Source organism: Cryptosporidium ryanae (assembly GCF_009792415.1).
Source record: "Cryptosporidium ryanae isolate 45019 chromosome Unknown contig_15, whole genome shotgun sequence".
NCBI classification, from domain to species: Eukaryota; Apicomplexa; class Conoidasida; order Eucoccidiorida; family Cryptosporidiidae; genus Cryptosporidium; species Cryptosporidium ryanae.
The window spans coordinates 187,056-204,057 of NW_027125571.1; the positions used below are offsets into that span (position 1 = coordinate 187,056).

Consider the following 17,002-nt stretch of genomic DNA (forward strand, 5'->3'; position numbering starts at 1 on the left):
ATTAAAGTGGACTCGCCAAACATAAAAATGAAGGGAAGAATTATAATTGCAGTATTCATAGGTTTACTGTCGGTAGTATATGTGCACGGAGCTAAAGTAGAAAGCCAAAGTGGGAGCGAATTTTTCAACCCACTCGCAATATTCTCGGGAATAGGCAGTCTGTTTGACGGCGTAACAAAGGGAATACAGAACATATTTGAGACATTCATAAAGGAGATCATTCCGCCTCCAATAGAGATAGACCCTAAATATAACATACAAGACATGTCAACTATACAAGAGGATATAGTCAAAAACCTGCCGATAATAGAGAATGACTTGAACTCCGTAGGCGAGGTGGTGAATGAGATGGCAGTTGGAGCGAGCATAGGTGCGGCAAAGGGTTTGAAGATATCACAATCTGTCTTGAAACCAGATACATCTGACGCAGATCAGTTGCTTAAAAATTTAAAGTCTGTGGAAGGCAAGGAGGAGAGAAAGAAGACGTTAAAGGAGGTAGCCAAGGCAAAATCAAAGGATTTCCTAGAAGCACTTACAAAGCCATCATCGATAGTTTCCGACTACACAGCACCCATTATAGTTATCCAGGCTCCGGAGACAGACGCAACGGAGGTTATGAAAATAAACGACATAATTAAGTGCCGAGGAGGCGACAAATGGCTAACTTTAGACGAGCACCACTCAAAAATGAAGGAGTACAGGAAATTCAAGGGAAAGAAGAGGGGGAACATTGAGCATGAGATAGAACAAATTAACAAATTAATTGAGGAGAGAGACGAAGTAATGACTGGTTTGAGGAATCAACTAAGAGTGAACGAGGTGAGAATGGCAGAGAAACCTTCGGATGTTGCTACTCTAGAAAACAAGTTGCTCAAACAACAAATGGGATATATTGCTGACGAGATTGTAGTATTAGATAGGCAATTAGGAAAACTTCACAAGAAAAATAGAAAGTAACTCTTCACACACAAACTGCTCGTCTAATTTTGCCCAATTTAGTAAAGGCGCGAAAGTATACGACCAGACAGTCCTAACAATAATAATATCAACAAGAACGGAACGCCGTTAAATCTAAATTTAGTCCAATTATCCTCTCTTCCCTCTGCTCTTTCCCTCGCTATTCGCACGCGAAAAGATAAACGGACAAAGCGCACAAGCTATTTTGAGGAACGCCCGATCCACCAGAACATTTTAAGAAAACTAATCGCCTTGCAGTCCAGACAAAAATAAGAGTTAGTCGCGATCCCAGTATCCACGTAGGAAATCCTGAAATACATGCAAACTTTGTGCATGCAAGTTGCAAACAACCGAGCAGGTTTGCAGACCTGCATGCAACTTTAATTAAAAAGTCCTCTTTCAGTTTGACAAACAAAGAGAAACATAGTAGCTAGTAAACACCTATTTAAAACAAGAGGTAGCGACCGATAATTCCAGTGTAGCTTTCGTTTAGAATGCGAATAAGAAACGGGATTTAATTAAAAACAAGCCACGAGCCGCTATTCAAGGATTAATGTGCTTGTTCACACACAAACAGGTGTTGAGTAATTAATAAAATTAACTTTCCTTGTCACTTAAGGTCGCTTTGGAGTTGTCATTTCTATGGTTAAACAATCATTCACGTACGAGATATTAAGTCAGGTAATCTAATAAATTGAATAATTCCAGGCCACGTCATCAGTGTTTTGATATGACAAAAGGATTGAGATATTGGCAAAATCTCTTTTTAACGAGGGCCTCCGATAAATTTTGTCCCCAAATACATTTTGACTTGTGTACTAAGTCGTCTATCTCTGAGACCAATATTCCAGCCAATTTGGGACTCGGAGCTCTAAAGTATACGGAAAAGTTTTTGCTATCGACAAAATAACTACAGCTGCTCGAACCTTGAGAGAAGTTTACCCTCGGTTCTGCAGAGCCGTTTGCGTTACTACTGCCACTACCACTATTGTTCCCACCCGCCTCTCCATCGGCAGGGATTCCGGAAACTGATTGACTCGCTCCGGAGGACACACCACCAGTACTGGATTTCTGGAGATTGCTATTAGAACTTCCAGAGGAGGCAGAGGACGAAGAAGATGAACTGGCAACACCGCCCCCACTGGCATTGTTGGCATCACAGAAAAGGGTCTCGGAGTCTCTGTCCCCCCAGAAGATGATAAATCCGGTTCTTGTGAGATCCTGTGGATCTATACAAATTCTAGTGACTCTGCCGTCGGGCGAAGGTCTAATAGGGAACATATCTAAAATGTTGAGTCTGTAAATGCTGTCGTAGACCACAATTGTAAGGTCCTCAATAAAGAGAAATCCAGACTTCCACTCACTGTCGTTTGTAGTTGGTCTTGAGTACCTATACTTAACGGGGCCAAAATATACCCTTAGATTATAATTTCCGACACCTGTTGCGAAACTGCTCGGATGACAAGAGCTGTCAGAATCCAACAACAAATCAAAAGCCGACTTCTCCGTGATGGGTGGCCTCAAAAAGCAAGAATAGTTGGCAATGTACTTCCCGAAAATGGTCCTATTCAGTATTCTAGACGGATGCGCGTCTTTTTGGAACCTCGATATAACAGAAACATCACTTCTGCTCTCCAGCACACTCTGTGAACCTCTCACATCCAGATTCGAGTTTGGAGCAAGTCCGAACAGACAACTTGGGATATATACCTGGGAATAATAACCATATATGCCATTCCACCACCTCTCGTCCTTGTCCATCATCATATTTAAAGCAAAATCAGACAATCTAGATCCCGGCACCGTTCCCAATCCAAGTCCGCCCGACACTCCTCCTAAAACACAAGAGAAGCCGTTGGCGATGTTTAAGTAACTCGGGGAGTAGATCAAAACCTTTCCCATCAAGAATGAAGCTACTATTCCTCTTTCGTTTGCCTCGTCTCCGCTCGTTTGTGAGGGGATCTCTAGAGAAAACGACCTCTTTAGATTGAGGTTAGAGGAAGAGCAAGATGACGACTGGAAAGAAGACGAACCACCGCCGCCGATAGCCTCCGTTACGTTAATGCCTGATCCAGAACTGTTAACGAATTCTTCTGTAGCTGAACTCCCTGCCCCCGCCAATGGAGGGGTGCTCCCGATTGCAGAACCGAATCCACCAAAAGTCTGATTGAGAGAAGTGCAGTGCTCCACTAACAAATAGGGCTGTTTTGGTGCGTCCAAATTAAGGCTACCTAACCTTCTATTTCTGTTGTTTGCAATCACATTCAGAGAGGATAGTACACTATTGGGGACAAAAACGCCCGAATTGGAGTCTGCTCCTCCCCCTGAAACGCCAGAATTCCCACCAACACAGGACGCATCAGAAGATGAAAAGTAGCTGTGATTGTGGTGAATGTGTTGCTGCTGTCCGTGGCTGCTCGCGCCTCCCTGCGAAATGAGACCACCAACACTCCTCAGAAAGTTCATTTGTTTGGTCCAGCAGTGCTCGCTTTCCCTATTCCAGTTAACTCCCGTGCGAGCAATGTGGTTTCCGCTGGGGAATGAGGAGGCCGTGGCGTTTTGAGCGGGCTGCATATAGTCCTTCGCATTCTGGTTAGAACCACCACTGTCATTCAAGGGATTCGTTAAATAACTGCCATCTGCGGCATCCTGAATCTTATCTAGTTCGAGAGAGAGATTGCTTCCCACGTTCATGACTGTGCTTGTTCCGCCGACGGAATTTCGACCATCTTGGGAAAACAAGTGACCAGAGCTGTGGCCTTTGTTCTCAAATCTGAGAGTCGATACCATGCCCAAAAACGAGTGGACGTCGAACATTCTGTACTTGTCCTGAAACTCTCTGCACTTTTCGTAGAGTGTGACTTTTTGCGAAATAAGAATGTCGTGTAGGTCAGCCAAAACAATCAGACACTCCCTCACTTCTTCCTCCGAGATGCAGTCCTGGAAAAAGTGTCCAAAGACGTCCCAGTCCTCCAGTAACTTGGACGCAATTAACTTGCTGTTTTCAGAAACATAGAGATCATCAAACTCGTTTGCAACTGCACCTACATTCGCTGTCGTGAGGGCTTGGCTCTGGTTTTCAGAACCACTGCCGCCGTTTACGCTGCTGGCTGCATCTGAAATGCTCGAATAGTAGACGGAGAATAGAAGCAAAGACTCTATGTAAATCCTGACCGTGTATTCCAAGACGAGCTTCGACACCATACCAAAAAGTTTTTTCTTTAGAGAAATCTTCAGTATTCTCAACTGAGGACGCAGATGCTCCTTGAGCAAACTAGACATATCCAAAGAGAGGAAGTAATTAGCCCAGTTAACTTCGCCTCTGCTCTTGCCGTTGTCGCCAATGTCGTTTCTTCCCTCAGAACTCGTCACAATATCCTCACTCTTCTCCACCGTCCCACGTCCCAGGCCTCCGTCTTTGCTCCGTGTCCCTCTCTGCGGAGAGGCCGCTGAATCAGGAGTCTCCCCTCCTCTCGGACCACCGGTTGTGCTGCTCAGGTGTCTGTACGACTCCGAATGTCTCTCCTTAAGAGCCCCCACAAAGTACTCATGCAACCTCCTCTGCCAGTCCTTGCAGGTTCTGACTGTGAGATACATCTGCGAAACGCTAAACAAAAGCGCGAATCTCCTCGTCTCGTTTCTCAAATTTCTGGGGATAAACATGTCCAGGTCCCCGAAACAGTCCTCGCTTATCGTGTTCATGAAATGTCTGCTGCCTCCCTCCACGTTATCAAAGATGTTAACTCCACCTGCACTACTGGCCACACCATTGCCTCCGCCGCCGTTCATACCCACGGCCGTCACGACGCCACCCAGCTGCGAACCCGGAATGAGAGACTCCCTCACCACTAGTCCCTCTCCTCCCTCCGCGCCGTTAACGGCCCCTACCTCCACCGAGGTCAACGATGCAAGAGTCATGCTCACCGAGCCCGCGCCGGGACCGTTGTTGGGGGGCCCCGACAGGTACCCCGCTCCGCCCGCAGCTGCACCGGAAACACCCGGCAAATCAACCTCCACCGATTGCGTGCTGCTGTAGCTCTTGTTCAGAGCCACTCCACTGGGAGCACCTGGGTCCAGGAGGCCAGCGCTCGGAGCATGAAGCCCTCCGTTCCCACCGGAAACAGCAAGGTTGTGGTCGTTTGTGGTTCCTCCAAGCGACAGATCCGTCTCGCCCCCCACATCTCCGCCTGGGGGGACCGGAGCCTCGCTGCCGGTGTTGGCGCCGGTTTCGCCCGCGCAAATGTCGGCGTTGCGAGCACCGTTGTTACCAGTACCGAACAGGTATCCGCAAAAATAATGTTTGTCTTTAACAAACTCCTGCTCGAACTTCAAAATGGCAAAGGGAGTCCATCTTTCCAAAAGAAGGTCGAGTTCGTCGCACTTGTGAATGCACTGTTCAATCTCATTCAGAATCCCACATATGACCTCGGTGGTGATCACGGTGCTGGAGTATTCCAGCTGCAGGTCTGCAGTCTCGCCGGTGCCGCCAACCTCTCCCATATAGAGCTCTTTGAAGGTAAGTAAGTAGTCACCGAGCGGCCGTTCCCCGTTCTCAACGACGCCGGGAGCCGGTCTGAAAAAGAACCGCTGGGACTCCACGTCAGAGTCGGTAATCTTGCACAGATTATGGAGAACCGCGTCCCTGAGCACCATCTGGAACTGCATAATGGCGTGTTGGACCACAATGAACACAACGCTCCTCACCTCTGCGGATAGGTTGTACAGCTTCAGTGAAGAGAAAAAACTCACAAAGGAGTAAATCGTTCCGAACACCTCTGAAATCAAGGCAGTGTGCAAATTTCCAGTCTCCTTGTCTCTGTACGTTCTGCCAAAGTGGCAGGTATCATATATTAGCTTAAACACGGATTTGAAGTATGGCTTGATCACCTTTTTTGCAAAAAGTCCCGCGTAGCAAATAGTAAGGTACTTGAAGCTCGAGTCAAAGATCCCACACAGCTCATAGCTGACGCGGATCTCCACGAGGAAGTCCAACACGCTCAGAATCTCGCGCTCCTTGATGAACTCCGACCTCGCGTTAAAGCACTCGTAAACGACACTCAACACAGGGAGCAGGTAGCGCTCGTGAATGAATCTCAACACGTCTACTCTGGGAGAACTTATCATCCTTATGGAGGCTTGTTTGAGATCCCTGATTGTGGAGTTAAACACGCTCAAACCGTGCAGGATTCTTGAAATCGGTATTGTCACGAAACAACTGCTGATGTGACAAACAAGCTTCCTCTCCAAACAGATTTTGCAAAAAGAGCCCCCGCTTATAACGGCCAGACCACCGCTGCCGCAAGCACAGCTGCACCTAAACTCCAGGTTTCGTATGCCAAAAACGCTCGCTGTCCCGCTGCTCTTCTTGCTGTCCACTATGGAGGCTATTCCACTTAAGTCTTCGCTCACTCTGTCGCGTCCTCCGCTCAAGATGTAGTAAAGCGTCTTGTAAAAGAGCTTACACGCGTTTTCCTCCATCAAGGTCCTCGGGACACTATCAAAAGCCCTGACCTCGTCATTCAACGTCCTCAGTCTCTGCTCCCTTGCTGCGTGCCGCGCCCTGCAACTCGCTATCAGAGCTTCCCTCCAAATTTCTGCGTCCGGTCCGAAGATCGAGACCACTCTCATAGACACCTTCTCCGTTTGTGAGCCGATAGACAAGTTGCTCCCGCTGGGGTGCTGCTGATCTTGCGCGGAAACACAGGCGTCCGCTCCCGTCGTCCTGTTCGCTCCCCTTTGATGGGGAACAAACTGTTCCATTAGATTCACTATCTGGAACTGTCTCGGCTGCCCGCCCGGTCTGCCCTCGCCCAAATGCTTTTCGCACACACCTTCCGCACACCGCGGACCGCCGGGGTTGGGAACGGGACTCGAATCAGGTCTTGCGCCTTCGGCGGCGCCGCTACCCGCATCGTCAACTCCCAAGCAAAATTTCCCCTGCCGGTTTGCGTCCGAACCGTTCGCAACCCCTGACGCGTCCTCAGTGCTTCCGGCGTCTCCTGCCACCTCTCTGTCTCGGCTCTCCTCGCCGTCCGCGGCGAACCGACCACCTCTCCCGACAAAAGAAACGGAGGCCTCTCTCCTGTCCAAACCTGCCTCTCTAGAAGAAACATCATCGGCACCGCCTGTCGCGGATGACTCCAGATTGGGGGTGTCAACTCCGGTGAAGACGTACGTGAAAATGTTCTCCAGAGGAACCTGGAGCTTAAACTGGAACCCGCTTTGCACTTCTCTAATCTTGCTCGAGAGCTGGATATTGTCCAACTCAATCGCGTAAGTCGGGCAGGAGTCGTCGTACTCCGGGGGAAATAAGTACAGACAGTCCAGCTGAATGTTGAAGGGAAGAACCGAGGAAAGGGCCTGCTGCTCGGGGCTCTTGGACTCACTAGGAGCGCTCCCCAAGGAGTTGCCGCATCCCGTCTTGCTGGAAGAGCCTAGAACGGCGTTCTCTGCCGTCCCGGGCTCCAGCAAACTCCCCCCCTCAGACGAAGGCCTCAGGGAGATATTGTTCGGCAGAGGGAAGAAGGCCTCGTTATTCGCGATGGGCCTCGAGGAAATCAGCAGCGCGAAGTACTTCCGCAAAGGAACCAGGGCAGACGAAGACAAACCCTGGCCTCCAATGGCGCCTGCTGCGTGTCCACTACCGCCAATGGTGTTGATCAGAACACCTGGATTCCCCGAATTACAGTTGCCCCCGGCCATCTCGCCTCCGTTATGGTCCACGTCGTCCCCATTTGCCTTGGCGCCGGCGCCTTCTGTGGCAGCGCTGTTGTCCGCAGCTCCTCCGTCGGCGGTAGCGCTGTCTGGACCGCCGTCGTGGCCAGCGAGGGCGTCTGTGCTCCCACCGCTGCCTGAATTGTCGTTACCGGCCTCATTGTCATTGACGTTTGCGCCTCCGGAGGCCGAGTCCGCGTCAAGACAGCTCGAGCTGGCAGACGGATTATTGTTGCTCCCGATAGAAGAGGAGGACAAGGCATTCGCAGACTGGTTAATGTGAACGATGGTGGCCGTCTCTGAAGTGCCGAAAACAGGGCCTATTTCGACATAAACAGTGCCGAAAAGCACGTTGTCCAGGTGGGACCTGACTCTCACTGCGTTTTGGAAAAGATTGGACCACTCGAACTGCTGCGAATTCTCCATGAAGAACGGGATGTTGTTGTTCAGAACCCCGGAATTACACGGCAAATTAAACCTTGCCGTTCTAGGGGTGTTGTGTCCGTTGCTCAGATCGGGACCCACGTCGCCTCCCAGAACGGGGGGAACGGGAGTTATCGCGTTGTTTATTGGCGTGGATGCCAAAGAATGCTCCAGCCCCATGAAATCCGCATTACTGATCTTATTTATCCTCACCCCCCTGCCTCTGAAAGTGCCGTAAAAGTAGGACAAAGACTTCTTCCTATTATTTGTATTTAAACTGCGACAAGAATAGCCTATGAAATCTTCAGATCTGTACTGATTTGTGTTTATCACGGAACTGAACGAACTTGTACAAAAAGATGAACTCCTTGGAATGGAACTCCTGCTGTAGTGCTCAACCTTGCTGTCTCTGTTGTTGGCATCGCCTTCGCTATTCGCCGCGACAGAGGAGTTATTGTAATACTTGAAACCGAACGTGGAGTCAAACCATAACTTAGAGAGTGAATTCTGTATGTTTTTGGTGTTCAAAAACAGCTTTTTGCCTCTCAGGGAAAATGTCAGGGGGGCGCTGTCCTCTTTAGCCCATTTTGCTATTCTCTGCGTCTTGAGGGCCTCCGAGAGGTAGTTTTGGATTCCGCCGGAATTTTCCAGCAAGTGCCTCGCAAAATCACACTGAGCGGACGCCTCCCTCAAGGTCTCTATTCTGGCAACGGAGTTGACTACCATACATATTGACTCGAGCCATATATCTTTGTCTCCCGGGGAAAATGCCTTTAAACAGAAGTCCCTTCCATGGGTTCTGATCACAAAATTCAGGGCATCCTCAATGTGTATAGCAGTAACGCTTGACAAGTTAATCGAGCCCTGGGGTTGTTGGTCTTTGAATGTCGGCTCCTCCCTCCAGTAAAGAAGCGCGTTGTCCGTTATGTTGAGTCTGAAAAATCTCTTCTGAAACCCCTTAAAGGCTGTAGGACTCAGTTTTTCCAAGTAAGAACCAACAAGCGGGTTTAGTCTGGAAGAAGAGGGAAGCATGAACGGCTCCAGCAGTTTGTTCGGCGCAGACCCGACCGCCTCCGCTGCCTTACCCGTGTTTCCCAGACTCCCAACGTCGCCTGAATTGCTTCGAATCTCAGATAAGTTCTTGTTGGCTCTGGAACCGTCTTCCCTGCCAACCTCGTCTGTCGCCTTGCCCGTTGCATCCCTATTGCCGAATGACTCAGAAGAACCCAAGGCAGCAGAACTGTCCGGACCTCCAACGCCTCCCTCTTCGTCGATCAAACGTTCATTCTCGCCACCGGCAGTATTGACCTCGTCTCCCCTGTCCAACTTTGAGGAGGAGGAACCACTCCCGGAACTGCCGCTATTGGGAATCTCGCCGTCCTCGGCCACACGGCTCCGTGTAACTAGTGCTCGAGAATCGTCGCTCATCTGGATATATTAATATTAGTATACTAACGACAATACTGAATATATACACGGTCCACTTATTTGCGCGAAAAAGCCACCTAGCCTCAAAGCAATAATGTCAATTTAAACTCGAGCACCTCGAAAGAACAATGTATGTATACTTGTCTTCTTCGTTTGTGTATTGTAGAGATAGATATAAAACCCACTCAATGTTTCAAATATCGCCTTTTTACTAGAGAGAATGCAAACAAAAGGGAGTTCGTTTGCCTTTCAGTTTAATTCAAATTGCGAGAAAAAAAAAGCCTCTTATTGAAATAAAGTCCAACTCTCACTTTGAACTTTTTCTCTGCATCTTAACTTCTTTCACCCTGAAATATTATATATAATACGTTCTACATATGCGTTTAAACTACTTCTTTTTAAATATACAGCCGTATGATGAGTGTATGTAAAGGGTCCCCAAACACGTTGATATGCCAGAATGCCAGTGCCTCTCTGTCTTCAAACCTTTTAAGCGACGACTCGTCAACTTAGTCCAAGCTGAAGAAAACCTCGTTATCCGTAAACGCCCTGCTTCTGGCCGAACAATACGGAGCGGAATCCAATTCTCCGGCAATTTATGCGACTTTCCAAAACTCCTAAAACGCAGCCAACGCAGTGCTTCCCGAGAAACACATACGCCTCTCGACAGCTCTGGTCTATCCCTCAAATGGCCAAAAGATAGACAACCGCCTCTCACCTAAATGCTATCCGCAAATTAACCTGACTTACGCCTCCCTGCTGTCTGTACTTTTCACCCTTGCTTACTACACCAACTGCCTGCCATCTATAGTGTGAAAACAAATGTGTACTGCTCCTCCTCACCTGAGAGCCTCTCCTAATCGTTGTCAATGTGGCTAAACGCTTGTAAGCTGATTTATTCTCAACAATATTATTACTACTCCCGATATTTATTGCTAAAAAAATTTATTTTTTTTATCGCCTCATTTATTTATTTATTCCTACCTCCGTTTAATACCTATTACAAACAGTATTAAATGTATTGCCTGTACTTAATACCGGCAAGAACAGAATGTGGCGCCTACCGGTTGTGGGGGGAGGGGGGCGGCTGGGTGTTGACAGAATGACTATACTTGTGGCGAGAAGATAGGGCGTAAAATACAAAGAGGAGATGTTAATACGAATTCAAATTTATGGGAAATAAATTTGAATTAAAATCCCCTTTCCCTGAATTTTAGGTAAAAGTCCAACACAAGCACGCGTACCGAGATAAGGTTCGAATAGAGTTCGCCGAAACCAGCAGAGGTTTACTGACATTTTCGTTCCTTTCGACGACTCCAATGATGAAAAAGCATTTTTTTCATGATGGGCGCTTCAGATTTGGCCTATGTTACGCCGTTTTGGCACTCCAGATGCTGGTTACATTCTTCAGACCGCTTCCAATTATAGTGCAGATGCTAACGTCAACGGTTTCCATAATATACATTGGCTCATTTCTGTCCCTTTCACAAACTGTGATTAATCCGGTCACCGGCGAGAAGAACAAAAGCACCGAGTCTTTAACCAGAAAGGACGCAATGTTGTTTCCGGTTATAGGTTCGGGTGCCTTGTTTTCCCTTTACTTGGCGTACCGTTTTCTGCCGGCGTACTGGGTAAACCTCCTGTTAACCTCCTATTTGTTCATTATAGGAGCGTTTGCGCTCATGGAGACGATTATACAATTTGTATCTATTGTATTCTTCAAATGTGACAATATTACAAAGGAAACCAACTTTGTCCTTTACGATTCGCATTTCAAGTTTGGTGGATATATCGAGAATCCCGATGACCCGAGGGGGTACGAAGTTAGGATTACGGTTCACCACGTCTGGTCACTGGCAATCAGTTTGGTCCTCGGAGCAGTGTGGCTCCTAACCGACTCTTGGATAATCCACAATATGTTTGCGATTTCGTTCTCTATACAAGCCATTTCGCTAATTTCCCTCGGAAACTTTAGAATTGGAGCAATACTGTTATGCGGCTTATTCATTTATGATATATTTTGGGTATTCGGAACGGATGTGATGGTTACAGTTGCAAAGTCATTCCAGGGTCCAGCAAAGTTAATATTCCCGGTTTCCCTTGACCCATGGAAGCAAAGCATCCTCGGCCTTGGTGACATTGTTATTCCTGGACTTTTCATTTCGCTCTGTTTAAGGTTTGATCTCAGGGAGTTCTCTAAAACCCAAAAGAGCGTATACAGCATGATCAAAAATCCGCAGAGCACCTTCACCTTTTTCACTGTTCTTGTTTCCTATTCACTTGGACTCGTCACAACTGCGTGTGTCATGTTGTACTTTAAGGCCGCCCAGCCCGCCCTACTCTACTTGGTGCCCTTTTGTCTGCTTGCTCTGGTTGGATCGGTGCTGTACAGAAACGAACACATCGACGCTTGGAACTACTCAGAGGAGGATGGCTCTGTTGCATATGGCTCCGATTCCAAAGCGAATCAATCTGGAAGTGAGGTTGAACTTACCCAAAACGCCAAGACCAATGAATCCTCGGAGACTGAGCTTAAGCAAAGAAAAGGAAGGTAGTGTGGGTAAATCTCAGACACTGCTTTGGCAAACTGACTACTGTCACGAGTGCTTGTATATAAATAGCGACTAGTTCTATAATACTGATAATTAACTTGTCTTCGGCACGCCAAGCTTATCGCATACGCACTAATTTCGGTTTTTCCCTCCCCATCTCTAGTTTAGTCTACCTGTTTATTATTTAAAAATTACTGTTTCTGCACGCGAGCTTTTTATTTTTTACTTTTATTGCGTTTTTAGTCCGTTTTACCAGTTTTGGAGACAAGGTGAGGGCAACAACTGTTGGCTGGATTTCCAATAACATACAAGAGGAAATATAGCTCGTAGGTCACAACCGTTTGAGTAAAGCGGGTTTAAAATATAAATTATTTAACGCTCATTCGATCTGCTCTCTTTTAGTGCACTATAGTAAAATGAAGATATGGAACTCAGTTATTTCCCTAACAGTACTAATTCTGACGAAAAACCTGATGCACACCGAGTGTGGGGGAAGGGATTTTGATTCGGATACAACTCACGCGAGGATTCCCAACGAAGACCAATACGTGATTAACCTAACTGAGAAGGAATACAACGAAAGGGTGTTGGATGCAAATAGCGATGATATTTGGTTCATTAAGTACTTTGCGCCTTGGTGTGGTCACTGCAGGAATTTGTTCCCGGAAATAATAAAGGTATCTGAATTCTTTAAAGGCAATGACAAAGTAAAAGTGGCAAAAATCGACTGTACTGTGGAATCTGGTCTGTGCAAGAAAAACAAAATAAACGGATACCCGACATTGAGGCTCTATAGCAAGGGAGAGTACGTAAAGCAATATAAAAGTCCAAAAAGATCGCATGTGGACATAATTAGATTCATAGAAAGAGGAATGCAACCCGACGTAATAATTATAGAAAACCTGAAGCAACTAAACGACCTAGGTTATGATTTGGAACTTTATCCGGTATTTATAGTGCTGTTTAACGAAAAAAATCAACTAAGAGAATACATCCCTCTATTGGAAGACATTTCAAACAGAAATGACTTTGAGATCACCCTTTCGGTTACTTACAACAATACAGTCAAAGAAGAACTCATCTCTTCCCACAAGTTTCTCCCACATAGCGAGGCGGAGGAGTGTTCTACCGCGCCCTGCATGCTTGTTTTAGGAAAAGACAACTATTCGCCCGTGATCAGAGTAAATAAAAACGCAGATTATGTTCTAAGTTTCATACAGCAATACAGATTCCCGTTTTTGGGGATCCCTTCGAAGCTGGACTTCATAGACTACCTTAACAGCGGGAATCTTATTGTGATTGTTGGAATAAACGAACAGGTACAGAGTCCGAGTAACAAAACGGAATTCGTGGACCAGCTTTACCAGGTCGCCAAAAAAGTAAGGAGCGAGTTGTTTCTGCCCGTGAAATTTGGGGAAACTGAAGCCCCTCGAGGAATTATATTCGCTATAATAGACTTCAATTCGTACCTTTCTCTATTTAGAGAATACGGCATTATTCACTTCAACTTCATGCAAGGGTATGAAATTGTGGTTGCGGACGGCCTTAAGTACTACTACAACGACCAGGAATACATGAGAACTGACATTTTGTACGAAACCATCGAACTCATTATAAAACAAGACAAAAAGATACGAAGGCTGAAAGCCTATTCCATTTTCAGCATGAACTCAATCAAAAGATTCCTTTATGAGCTAAACGCTGCAGTTAGTGTCGTGTTCTACAAATCCTGGTACCACGCCGTTGCAATCGCAATAGTCTCGATACTGATTGTTGCGGGACTCACAATCTGCTTCTGTCTCCTGTTGTTTGGAGACACCGTAGAGTCTTACTTATTAGATGATCTTGTTGAAATGGAGAGCAAGGGCGGCATGGCGCCAAGCGATTCTGCAGGCAATATTAATGAATCGGAAGATACTTTAGAACCGAAAAAGGAGAGATAAAAGAAATTTTAAGCGTTAAAGCAACCCCCAAATTAATGCTTTAGGGTTTCGCCCTTCTATACACATGTTTTTGTGGTTGGCTTTGAGGAAAGAACGAACTCTGGCAATTGCTTACAATCGGGGGAATGCCACCTACTTGGAACGAGTGCCCCTTGCTCTAGTGTAGAATGACAAGCAGTGAGTCCTTGAGCAACCTTAGTCTGGAACAGAAAACCGCCCTCCCCGCGGGAGAAGACTACGAGTTTTGGGAGGACTCGAAAGAGGCAATAGAATATCTAAAAGGCGTGAGGGAGGAGGCGAGGACCGTTAGGACATCGATAGGAAGAGAGGAGGTAGAACCTGACTCCCAAAGTGCGGAAGATGTGCGCTTTTTCGATGAGTTTAGAAACATACTTGAATACAGTGCGTCCCAGAAAATATGCGATATAAGGAGTGATTCGGACTATTGGGGAAAACAAAGAGAGATTGTTGAATACATCAACTCGTTGAGAGACAGGGTGTATGAGCTCACTGAGTTGCTCCAGACGATTGAGATTGTAACAAAGTCCAATTGGGACGACATCGTTAACTCTGACCAAACACCGTGCGTTGCGGTCGGAAAGTGGAACTCCTCAAACTGGTGCTCTTTACTTGAATACTTTTCCAACCGAATCCAAAAACGCCAGGAAGAGCTTGCTTTAGACACTAAAATGTTGAATTGGATACTTTTGGCTCTGGTCTCCATTCACCCCCTTGATTCCTACAACCAAGACGTTTCCCACAACATGCAGGTGATAAAAAGATATCTGGAGTCAACAAACTTCGTAAGTGTCCGGGACTCGGACTACTTTAGAATAGAAAGCATAGTAATCACCATTAAGTACATATTCAACCAGCAGTAGACAAAACCGGTCTTTCACACAGCAAACTGCAACGACTGCTAATTAAATTTAATACTCAAATTCTCGCTCATTATCTAGGCGCTTCTACCCTTTCTGATAGAGAATATGTCTTTTCCGTTATTATTCAAAATTCAAACAAGGCTTTTGTTTTAACTAACCTGCACTCACCAGCTTGAGGCTTCTACTTTACCACAGGGCGCCAAGTCGCTGTTTTTGTTCTTACATTGTTATGTGAACAATTCCATTCATCTGAATCTGAATGATAAATAGGACTGGGAGTCTCGTTTAGTGAGCGTTTTGCAGTGGTCGTGTTTAAGTTAGGTTTGTTTGATTTGGACAAGATGGAGAGGATCTGGGAGCTAGTTATATCTGAATTGAAGAAGGGAAATAGCTACGAGGCGTCGGAAATTTTAACAAAAAAGCTATCAGAACTGGACACTCCTGACTCCATTTACTTTGGGATCGAGAAGGCAAAGGCATTTTTGGACTACGGTTTAAACGATACGGCTTGTAACATTTCAGTATTTTTTATCAAGAAAGCAAGGAAGCGGAGAATGGCACTAAAAACCAACACTTTTGAGGATATAATGGATGTTTTAATTGAGAACAAAACATTTCCCGAGAAGGACAGACTTATTGAGAGCACGTTATCCTGGTGTCTTGACGACGAGGAAAAATCCAGGGAAAAGATTCTAAAGTTAAGTTACTGGTCTTCGAAATACTACTTTGACACTGGCAACTATCCCAGAGCACAATTTTTTGCATTCTACACTGAGGACGCGGTTTTGTATTCAAAGATTATCTATGAATGGACCAAACTGGGATACAGCTCTGAAAAAGAACTCTTTCTCCTTAGAGCCGTTCTTTCTTTGTTGTCCATAGGCAAATTAGAATTTGCTAATGAGCTTTATGACAAGTATTGCGACTTAATTGAAGGCGAGCCTTCTCCAGAATGGACTCACGGTTCTGCACCTTCTGCAGTCATGCTTGCCTACTATTTCATTCGTGCATGTGACGGCTCAGACGCCAACATGTCTTTCTCAATATTTACTTCCTTAATTAACGAGTATCCCCACATCATTCAAATTGACAAAACTTTTTCTGACTTTATCAGAGACATTAAAGAACGCTACTTTCCAGGGAAGACACTCCCACATTTGAAGAACTCCCCTTCGGACTCATGTAATGTCCTCGACTCTATTGAACCTCGTTTCAAAGTTAAAAAGACAACACAGGAATGAGAGCTCAGAGTCACCTGACCGAGTCGGAGAGAGAGAAGGTGAATATACAGGGAGTTTCGGAAAATAATAGATTAATTAATTCAGCTCTCAAGATCGCTACACTAGCTTGTTTGTTTGTGTATTTGGTGCAGATATTCAGAAACACAGACCGTTCCTAATCATTCCACTATAATAGTTTGTCATAAGCAGAACTGGCTAATACGGTCCTTTTTTCATCATTACAAAGACCTGCACTTAATACAAGGTATCTATGTTTATTCTAGGAATTGAAAACCATTTTTAAATTTTCGCTTTTTATCGAAAGTACTGTCTGTGCGCCCTCAATGCCACATTGTTGTTTTGGTGACTTGGGCTGAAGAATAACTAAAATGCAACTCAGTTACCTGAAACCTGTCTTCTTTTAATCCGTCAGAGGTGCATTCTATTGTTAATAACACCAAAGATGCCTTATCTCAAACAAAGTCAACTTTCTAAGGATAAAAAGTTCAGTATAGAAAGGTATCATCACTTGCGTTAAGAGCCCAATGCTTGAAATTCAAGCAACATCATCACCGTTTAGTCCTTAGAAAGAGTTGGATAAGCGGTTCAAATCATTAAAAAGTCTTCCTTCATCTATTTCCACGTCAGAAGTCATTCGAGCAAAAAACACTCCTTTGCTTAAAAATTAGAAATTGCATCCTCAAGATGTTCCGTCTTCAACAGTCCCGTCCGTAAAACCAAAAATAAAACCTCACATATGTCACTGCTGAGACACCACCACCCTCCCCTCAACCGTTAAAACGAAATTTCGCCATTCAGGAACAACACAAAAAATCCCAGACGGCAGTCCCCCTCCTCTGTCTTCCACTTATTCGGGTCCCAAG

General features: G+C 45.8%; 6 protein-coding genes across 6 annotated transcripts; 5 read left to right on the forward strand and 1 right to left on the reverse strand.

The window, feature by feature from the left end:
* Positions 1-27: 27 nt before the first annotated feature.
* On the forward strand, positions 28-957 carry FG386_000665 (uncharacterized protein; the record flags this gene model as incomplete). The annotated part of the gene is made up of 1 exon (XM_067340009.1): positions 28-957. The coding sequence occupies one exon, from the start codon at positions 28-30 to the stop codon at positions 955-957; it is 930 nt and encodes a 309-aa protein (XP_067195688.1).
* Positions 958-1,674: 717 nt separating this feature from the next.
* Positions 1,675-9,522, reverse strand: FG386_000666 (uncharacterized protein; the record flags this gene model as incomplete). The annotated part of the gene is made up of 1 exon (XM_067340010.1): positions 1,675-9,522. The coding sequence occupies one exon, from the start codon at positions 9,520-9,522 to the stop codon at positions 1,675-1,677; it is 7,848 nt and encodes a 2,615-aa protein (XP_067195689.1).
* Positions 9,523-10,913: 1,391 nt separating this feature from the next.
* FG386_000667 (shanti/Ykl100cp/Minor histocompatibility antigen H13-like) lies at positions 10,914-12,077 on the forward strand (the record flags this gene model as incomplete). The annotated part of the gene is made up of 1 exon (XM_067340011.1): positions 10,914-12,077. One exon carries the CDS (start codon positions 10,914-10,916, stop codon positions 12,075-12,077), a length of 1,164 nt encoding a protein of 387 aa, XP_067195690.1.
* Positions 12,078-12,547: 470 nt separating this feature from the next.
* On the forward strand, positions 12,548-14,017 carry FG386_000668 (thioredoxin; the record flags this gene model as incomplete). Its single annotated transcript, XM_067340012.1, has 1 exon — positions 12,548-14,017. One exon carries the CDS (start codon positions 12,548-12,550, stop codon positions 14,015-14,017), a length of 1,470 nt encoding a protein of 489 aa, XP_067195691.1.
* Positions 14,018-14,184: 167 nt separating this feature from the next.
* Positions 14,185-14,898, forward strand: FG386_000669 (uncharacterized protein; the record flags this gene model as incomplete). The annotated part of the gene is made up of 1 exon (XM_067340013.1): positions 14,185-14,898. The coding sequence occupies one exon, from the start codon at positions 14,185-14,187 to the stop codon at positions 14,896-14,898; it is 714 nt and encodes a 237-aa protein (XP_067195692.1).
* A 341-nt stretch (positions 14,899-15,239) lies between these two features.
* On the forward strand, positions 15,240-16,139 carry FG386_000670 (uncharacterized protein; the record flags this gene model as incomplete). The annotated part of the gene is made up of 1 exon (XM_067340014.1): positions 15,240-16,139. One exon carries the CDS (start codon positions 15,240-15,242, stop codon positions 16,137-16,139), a length of 900 nt encoding a protein of 299 aa, XP_067195693.1.
* Positions 16,140-17,002: the final 863 nt, after the last annotated feature.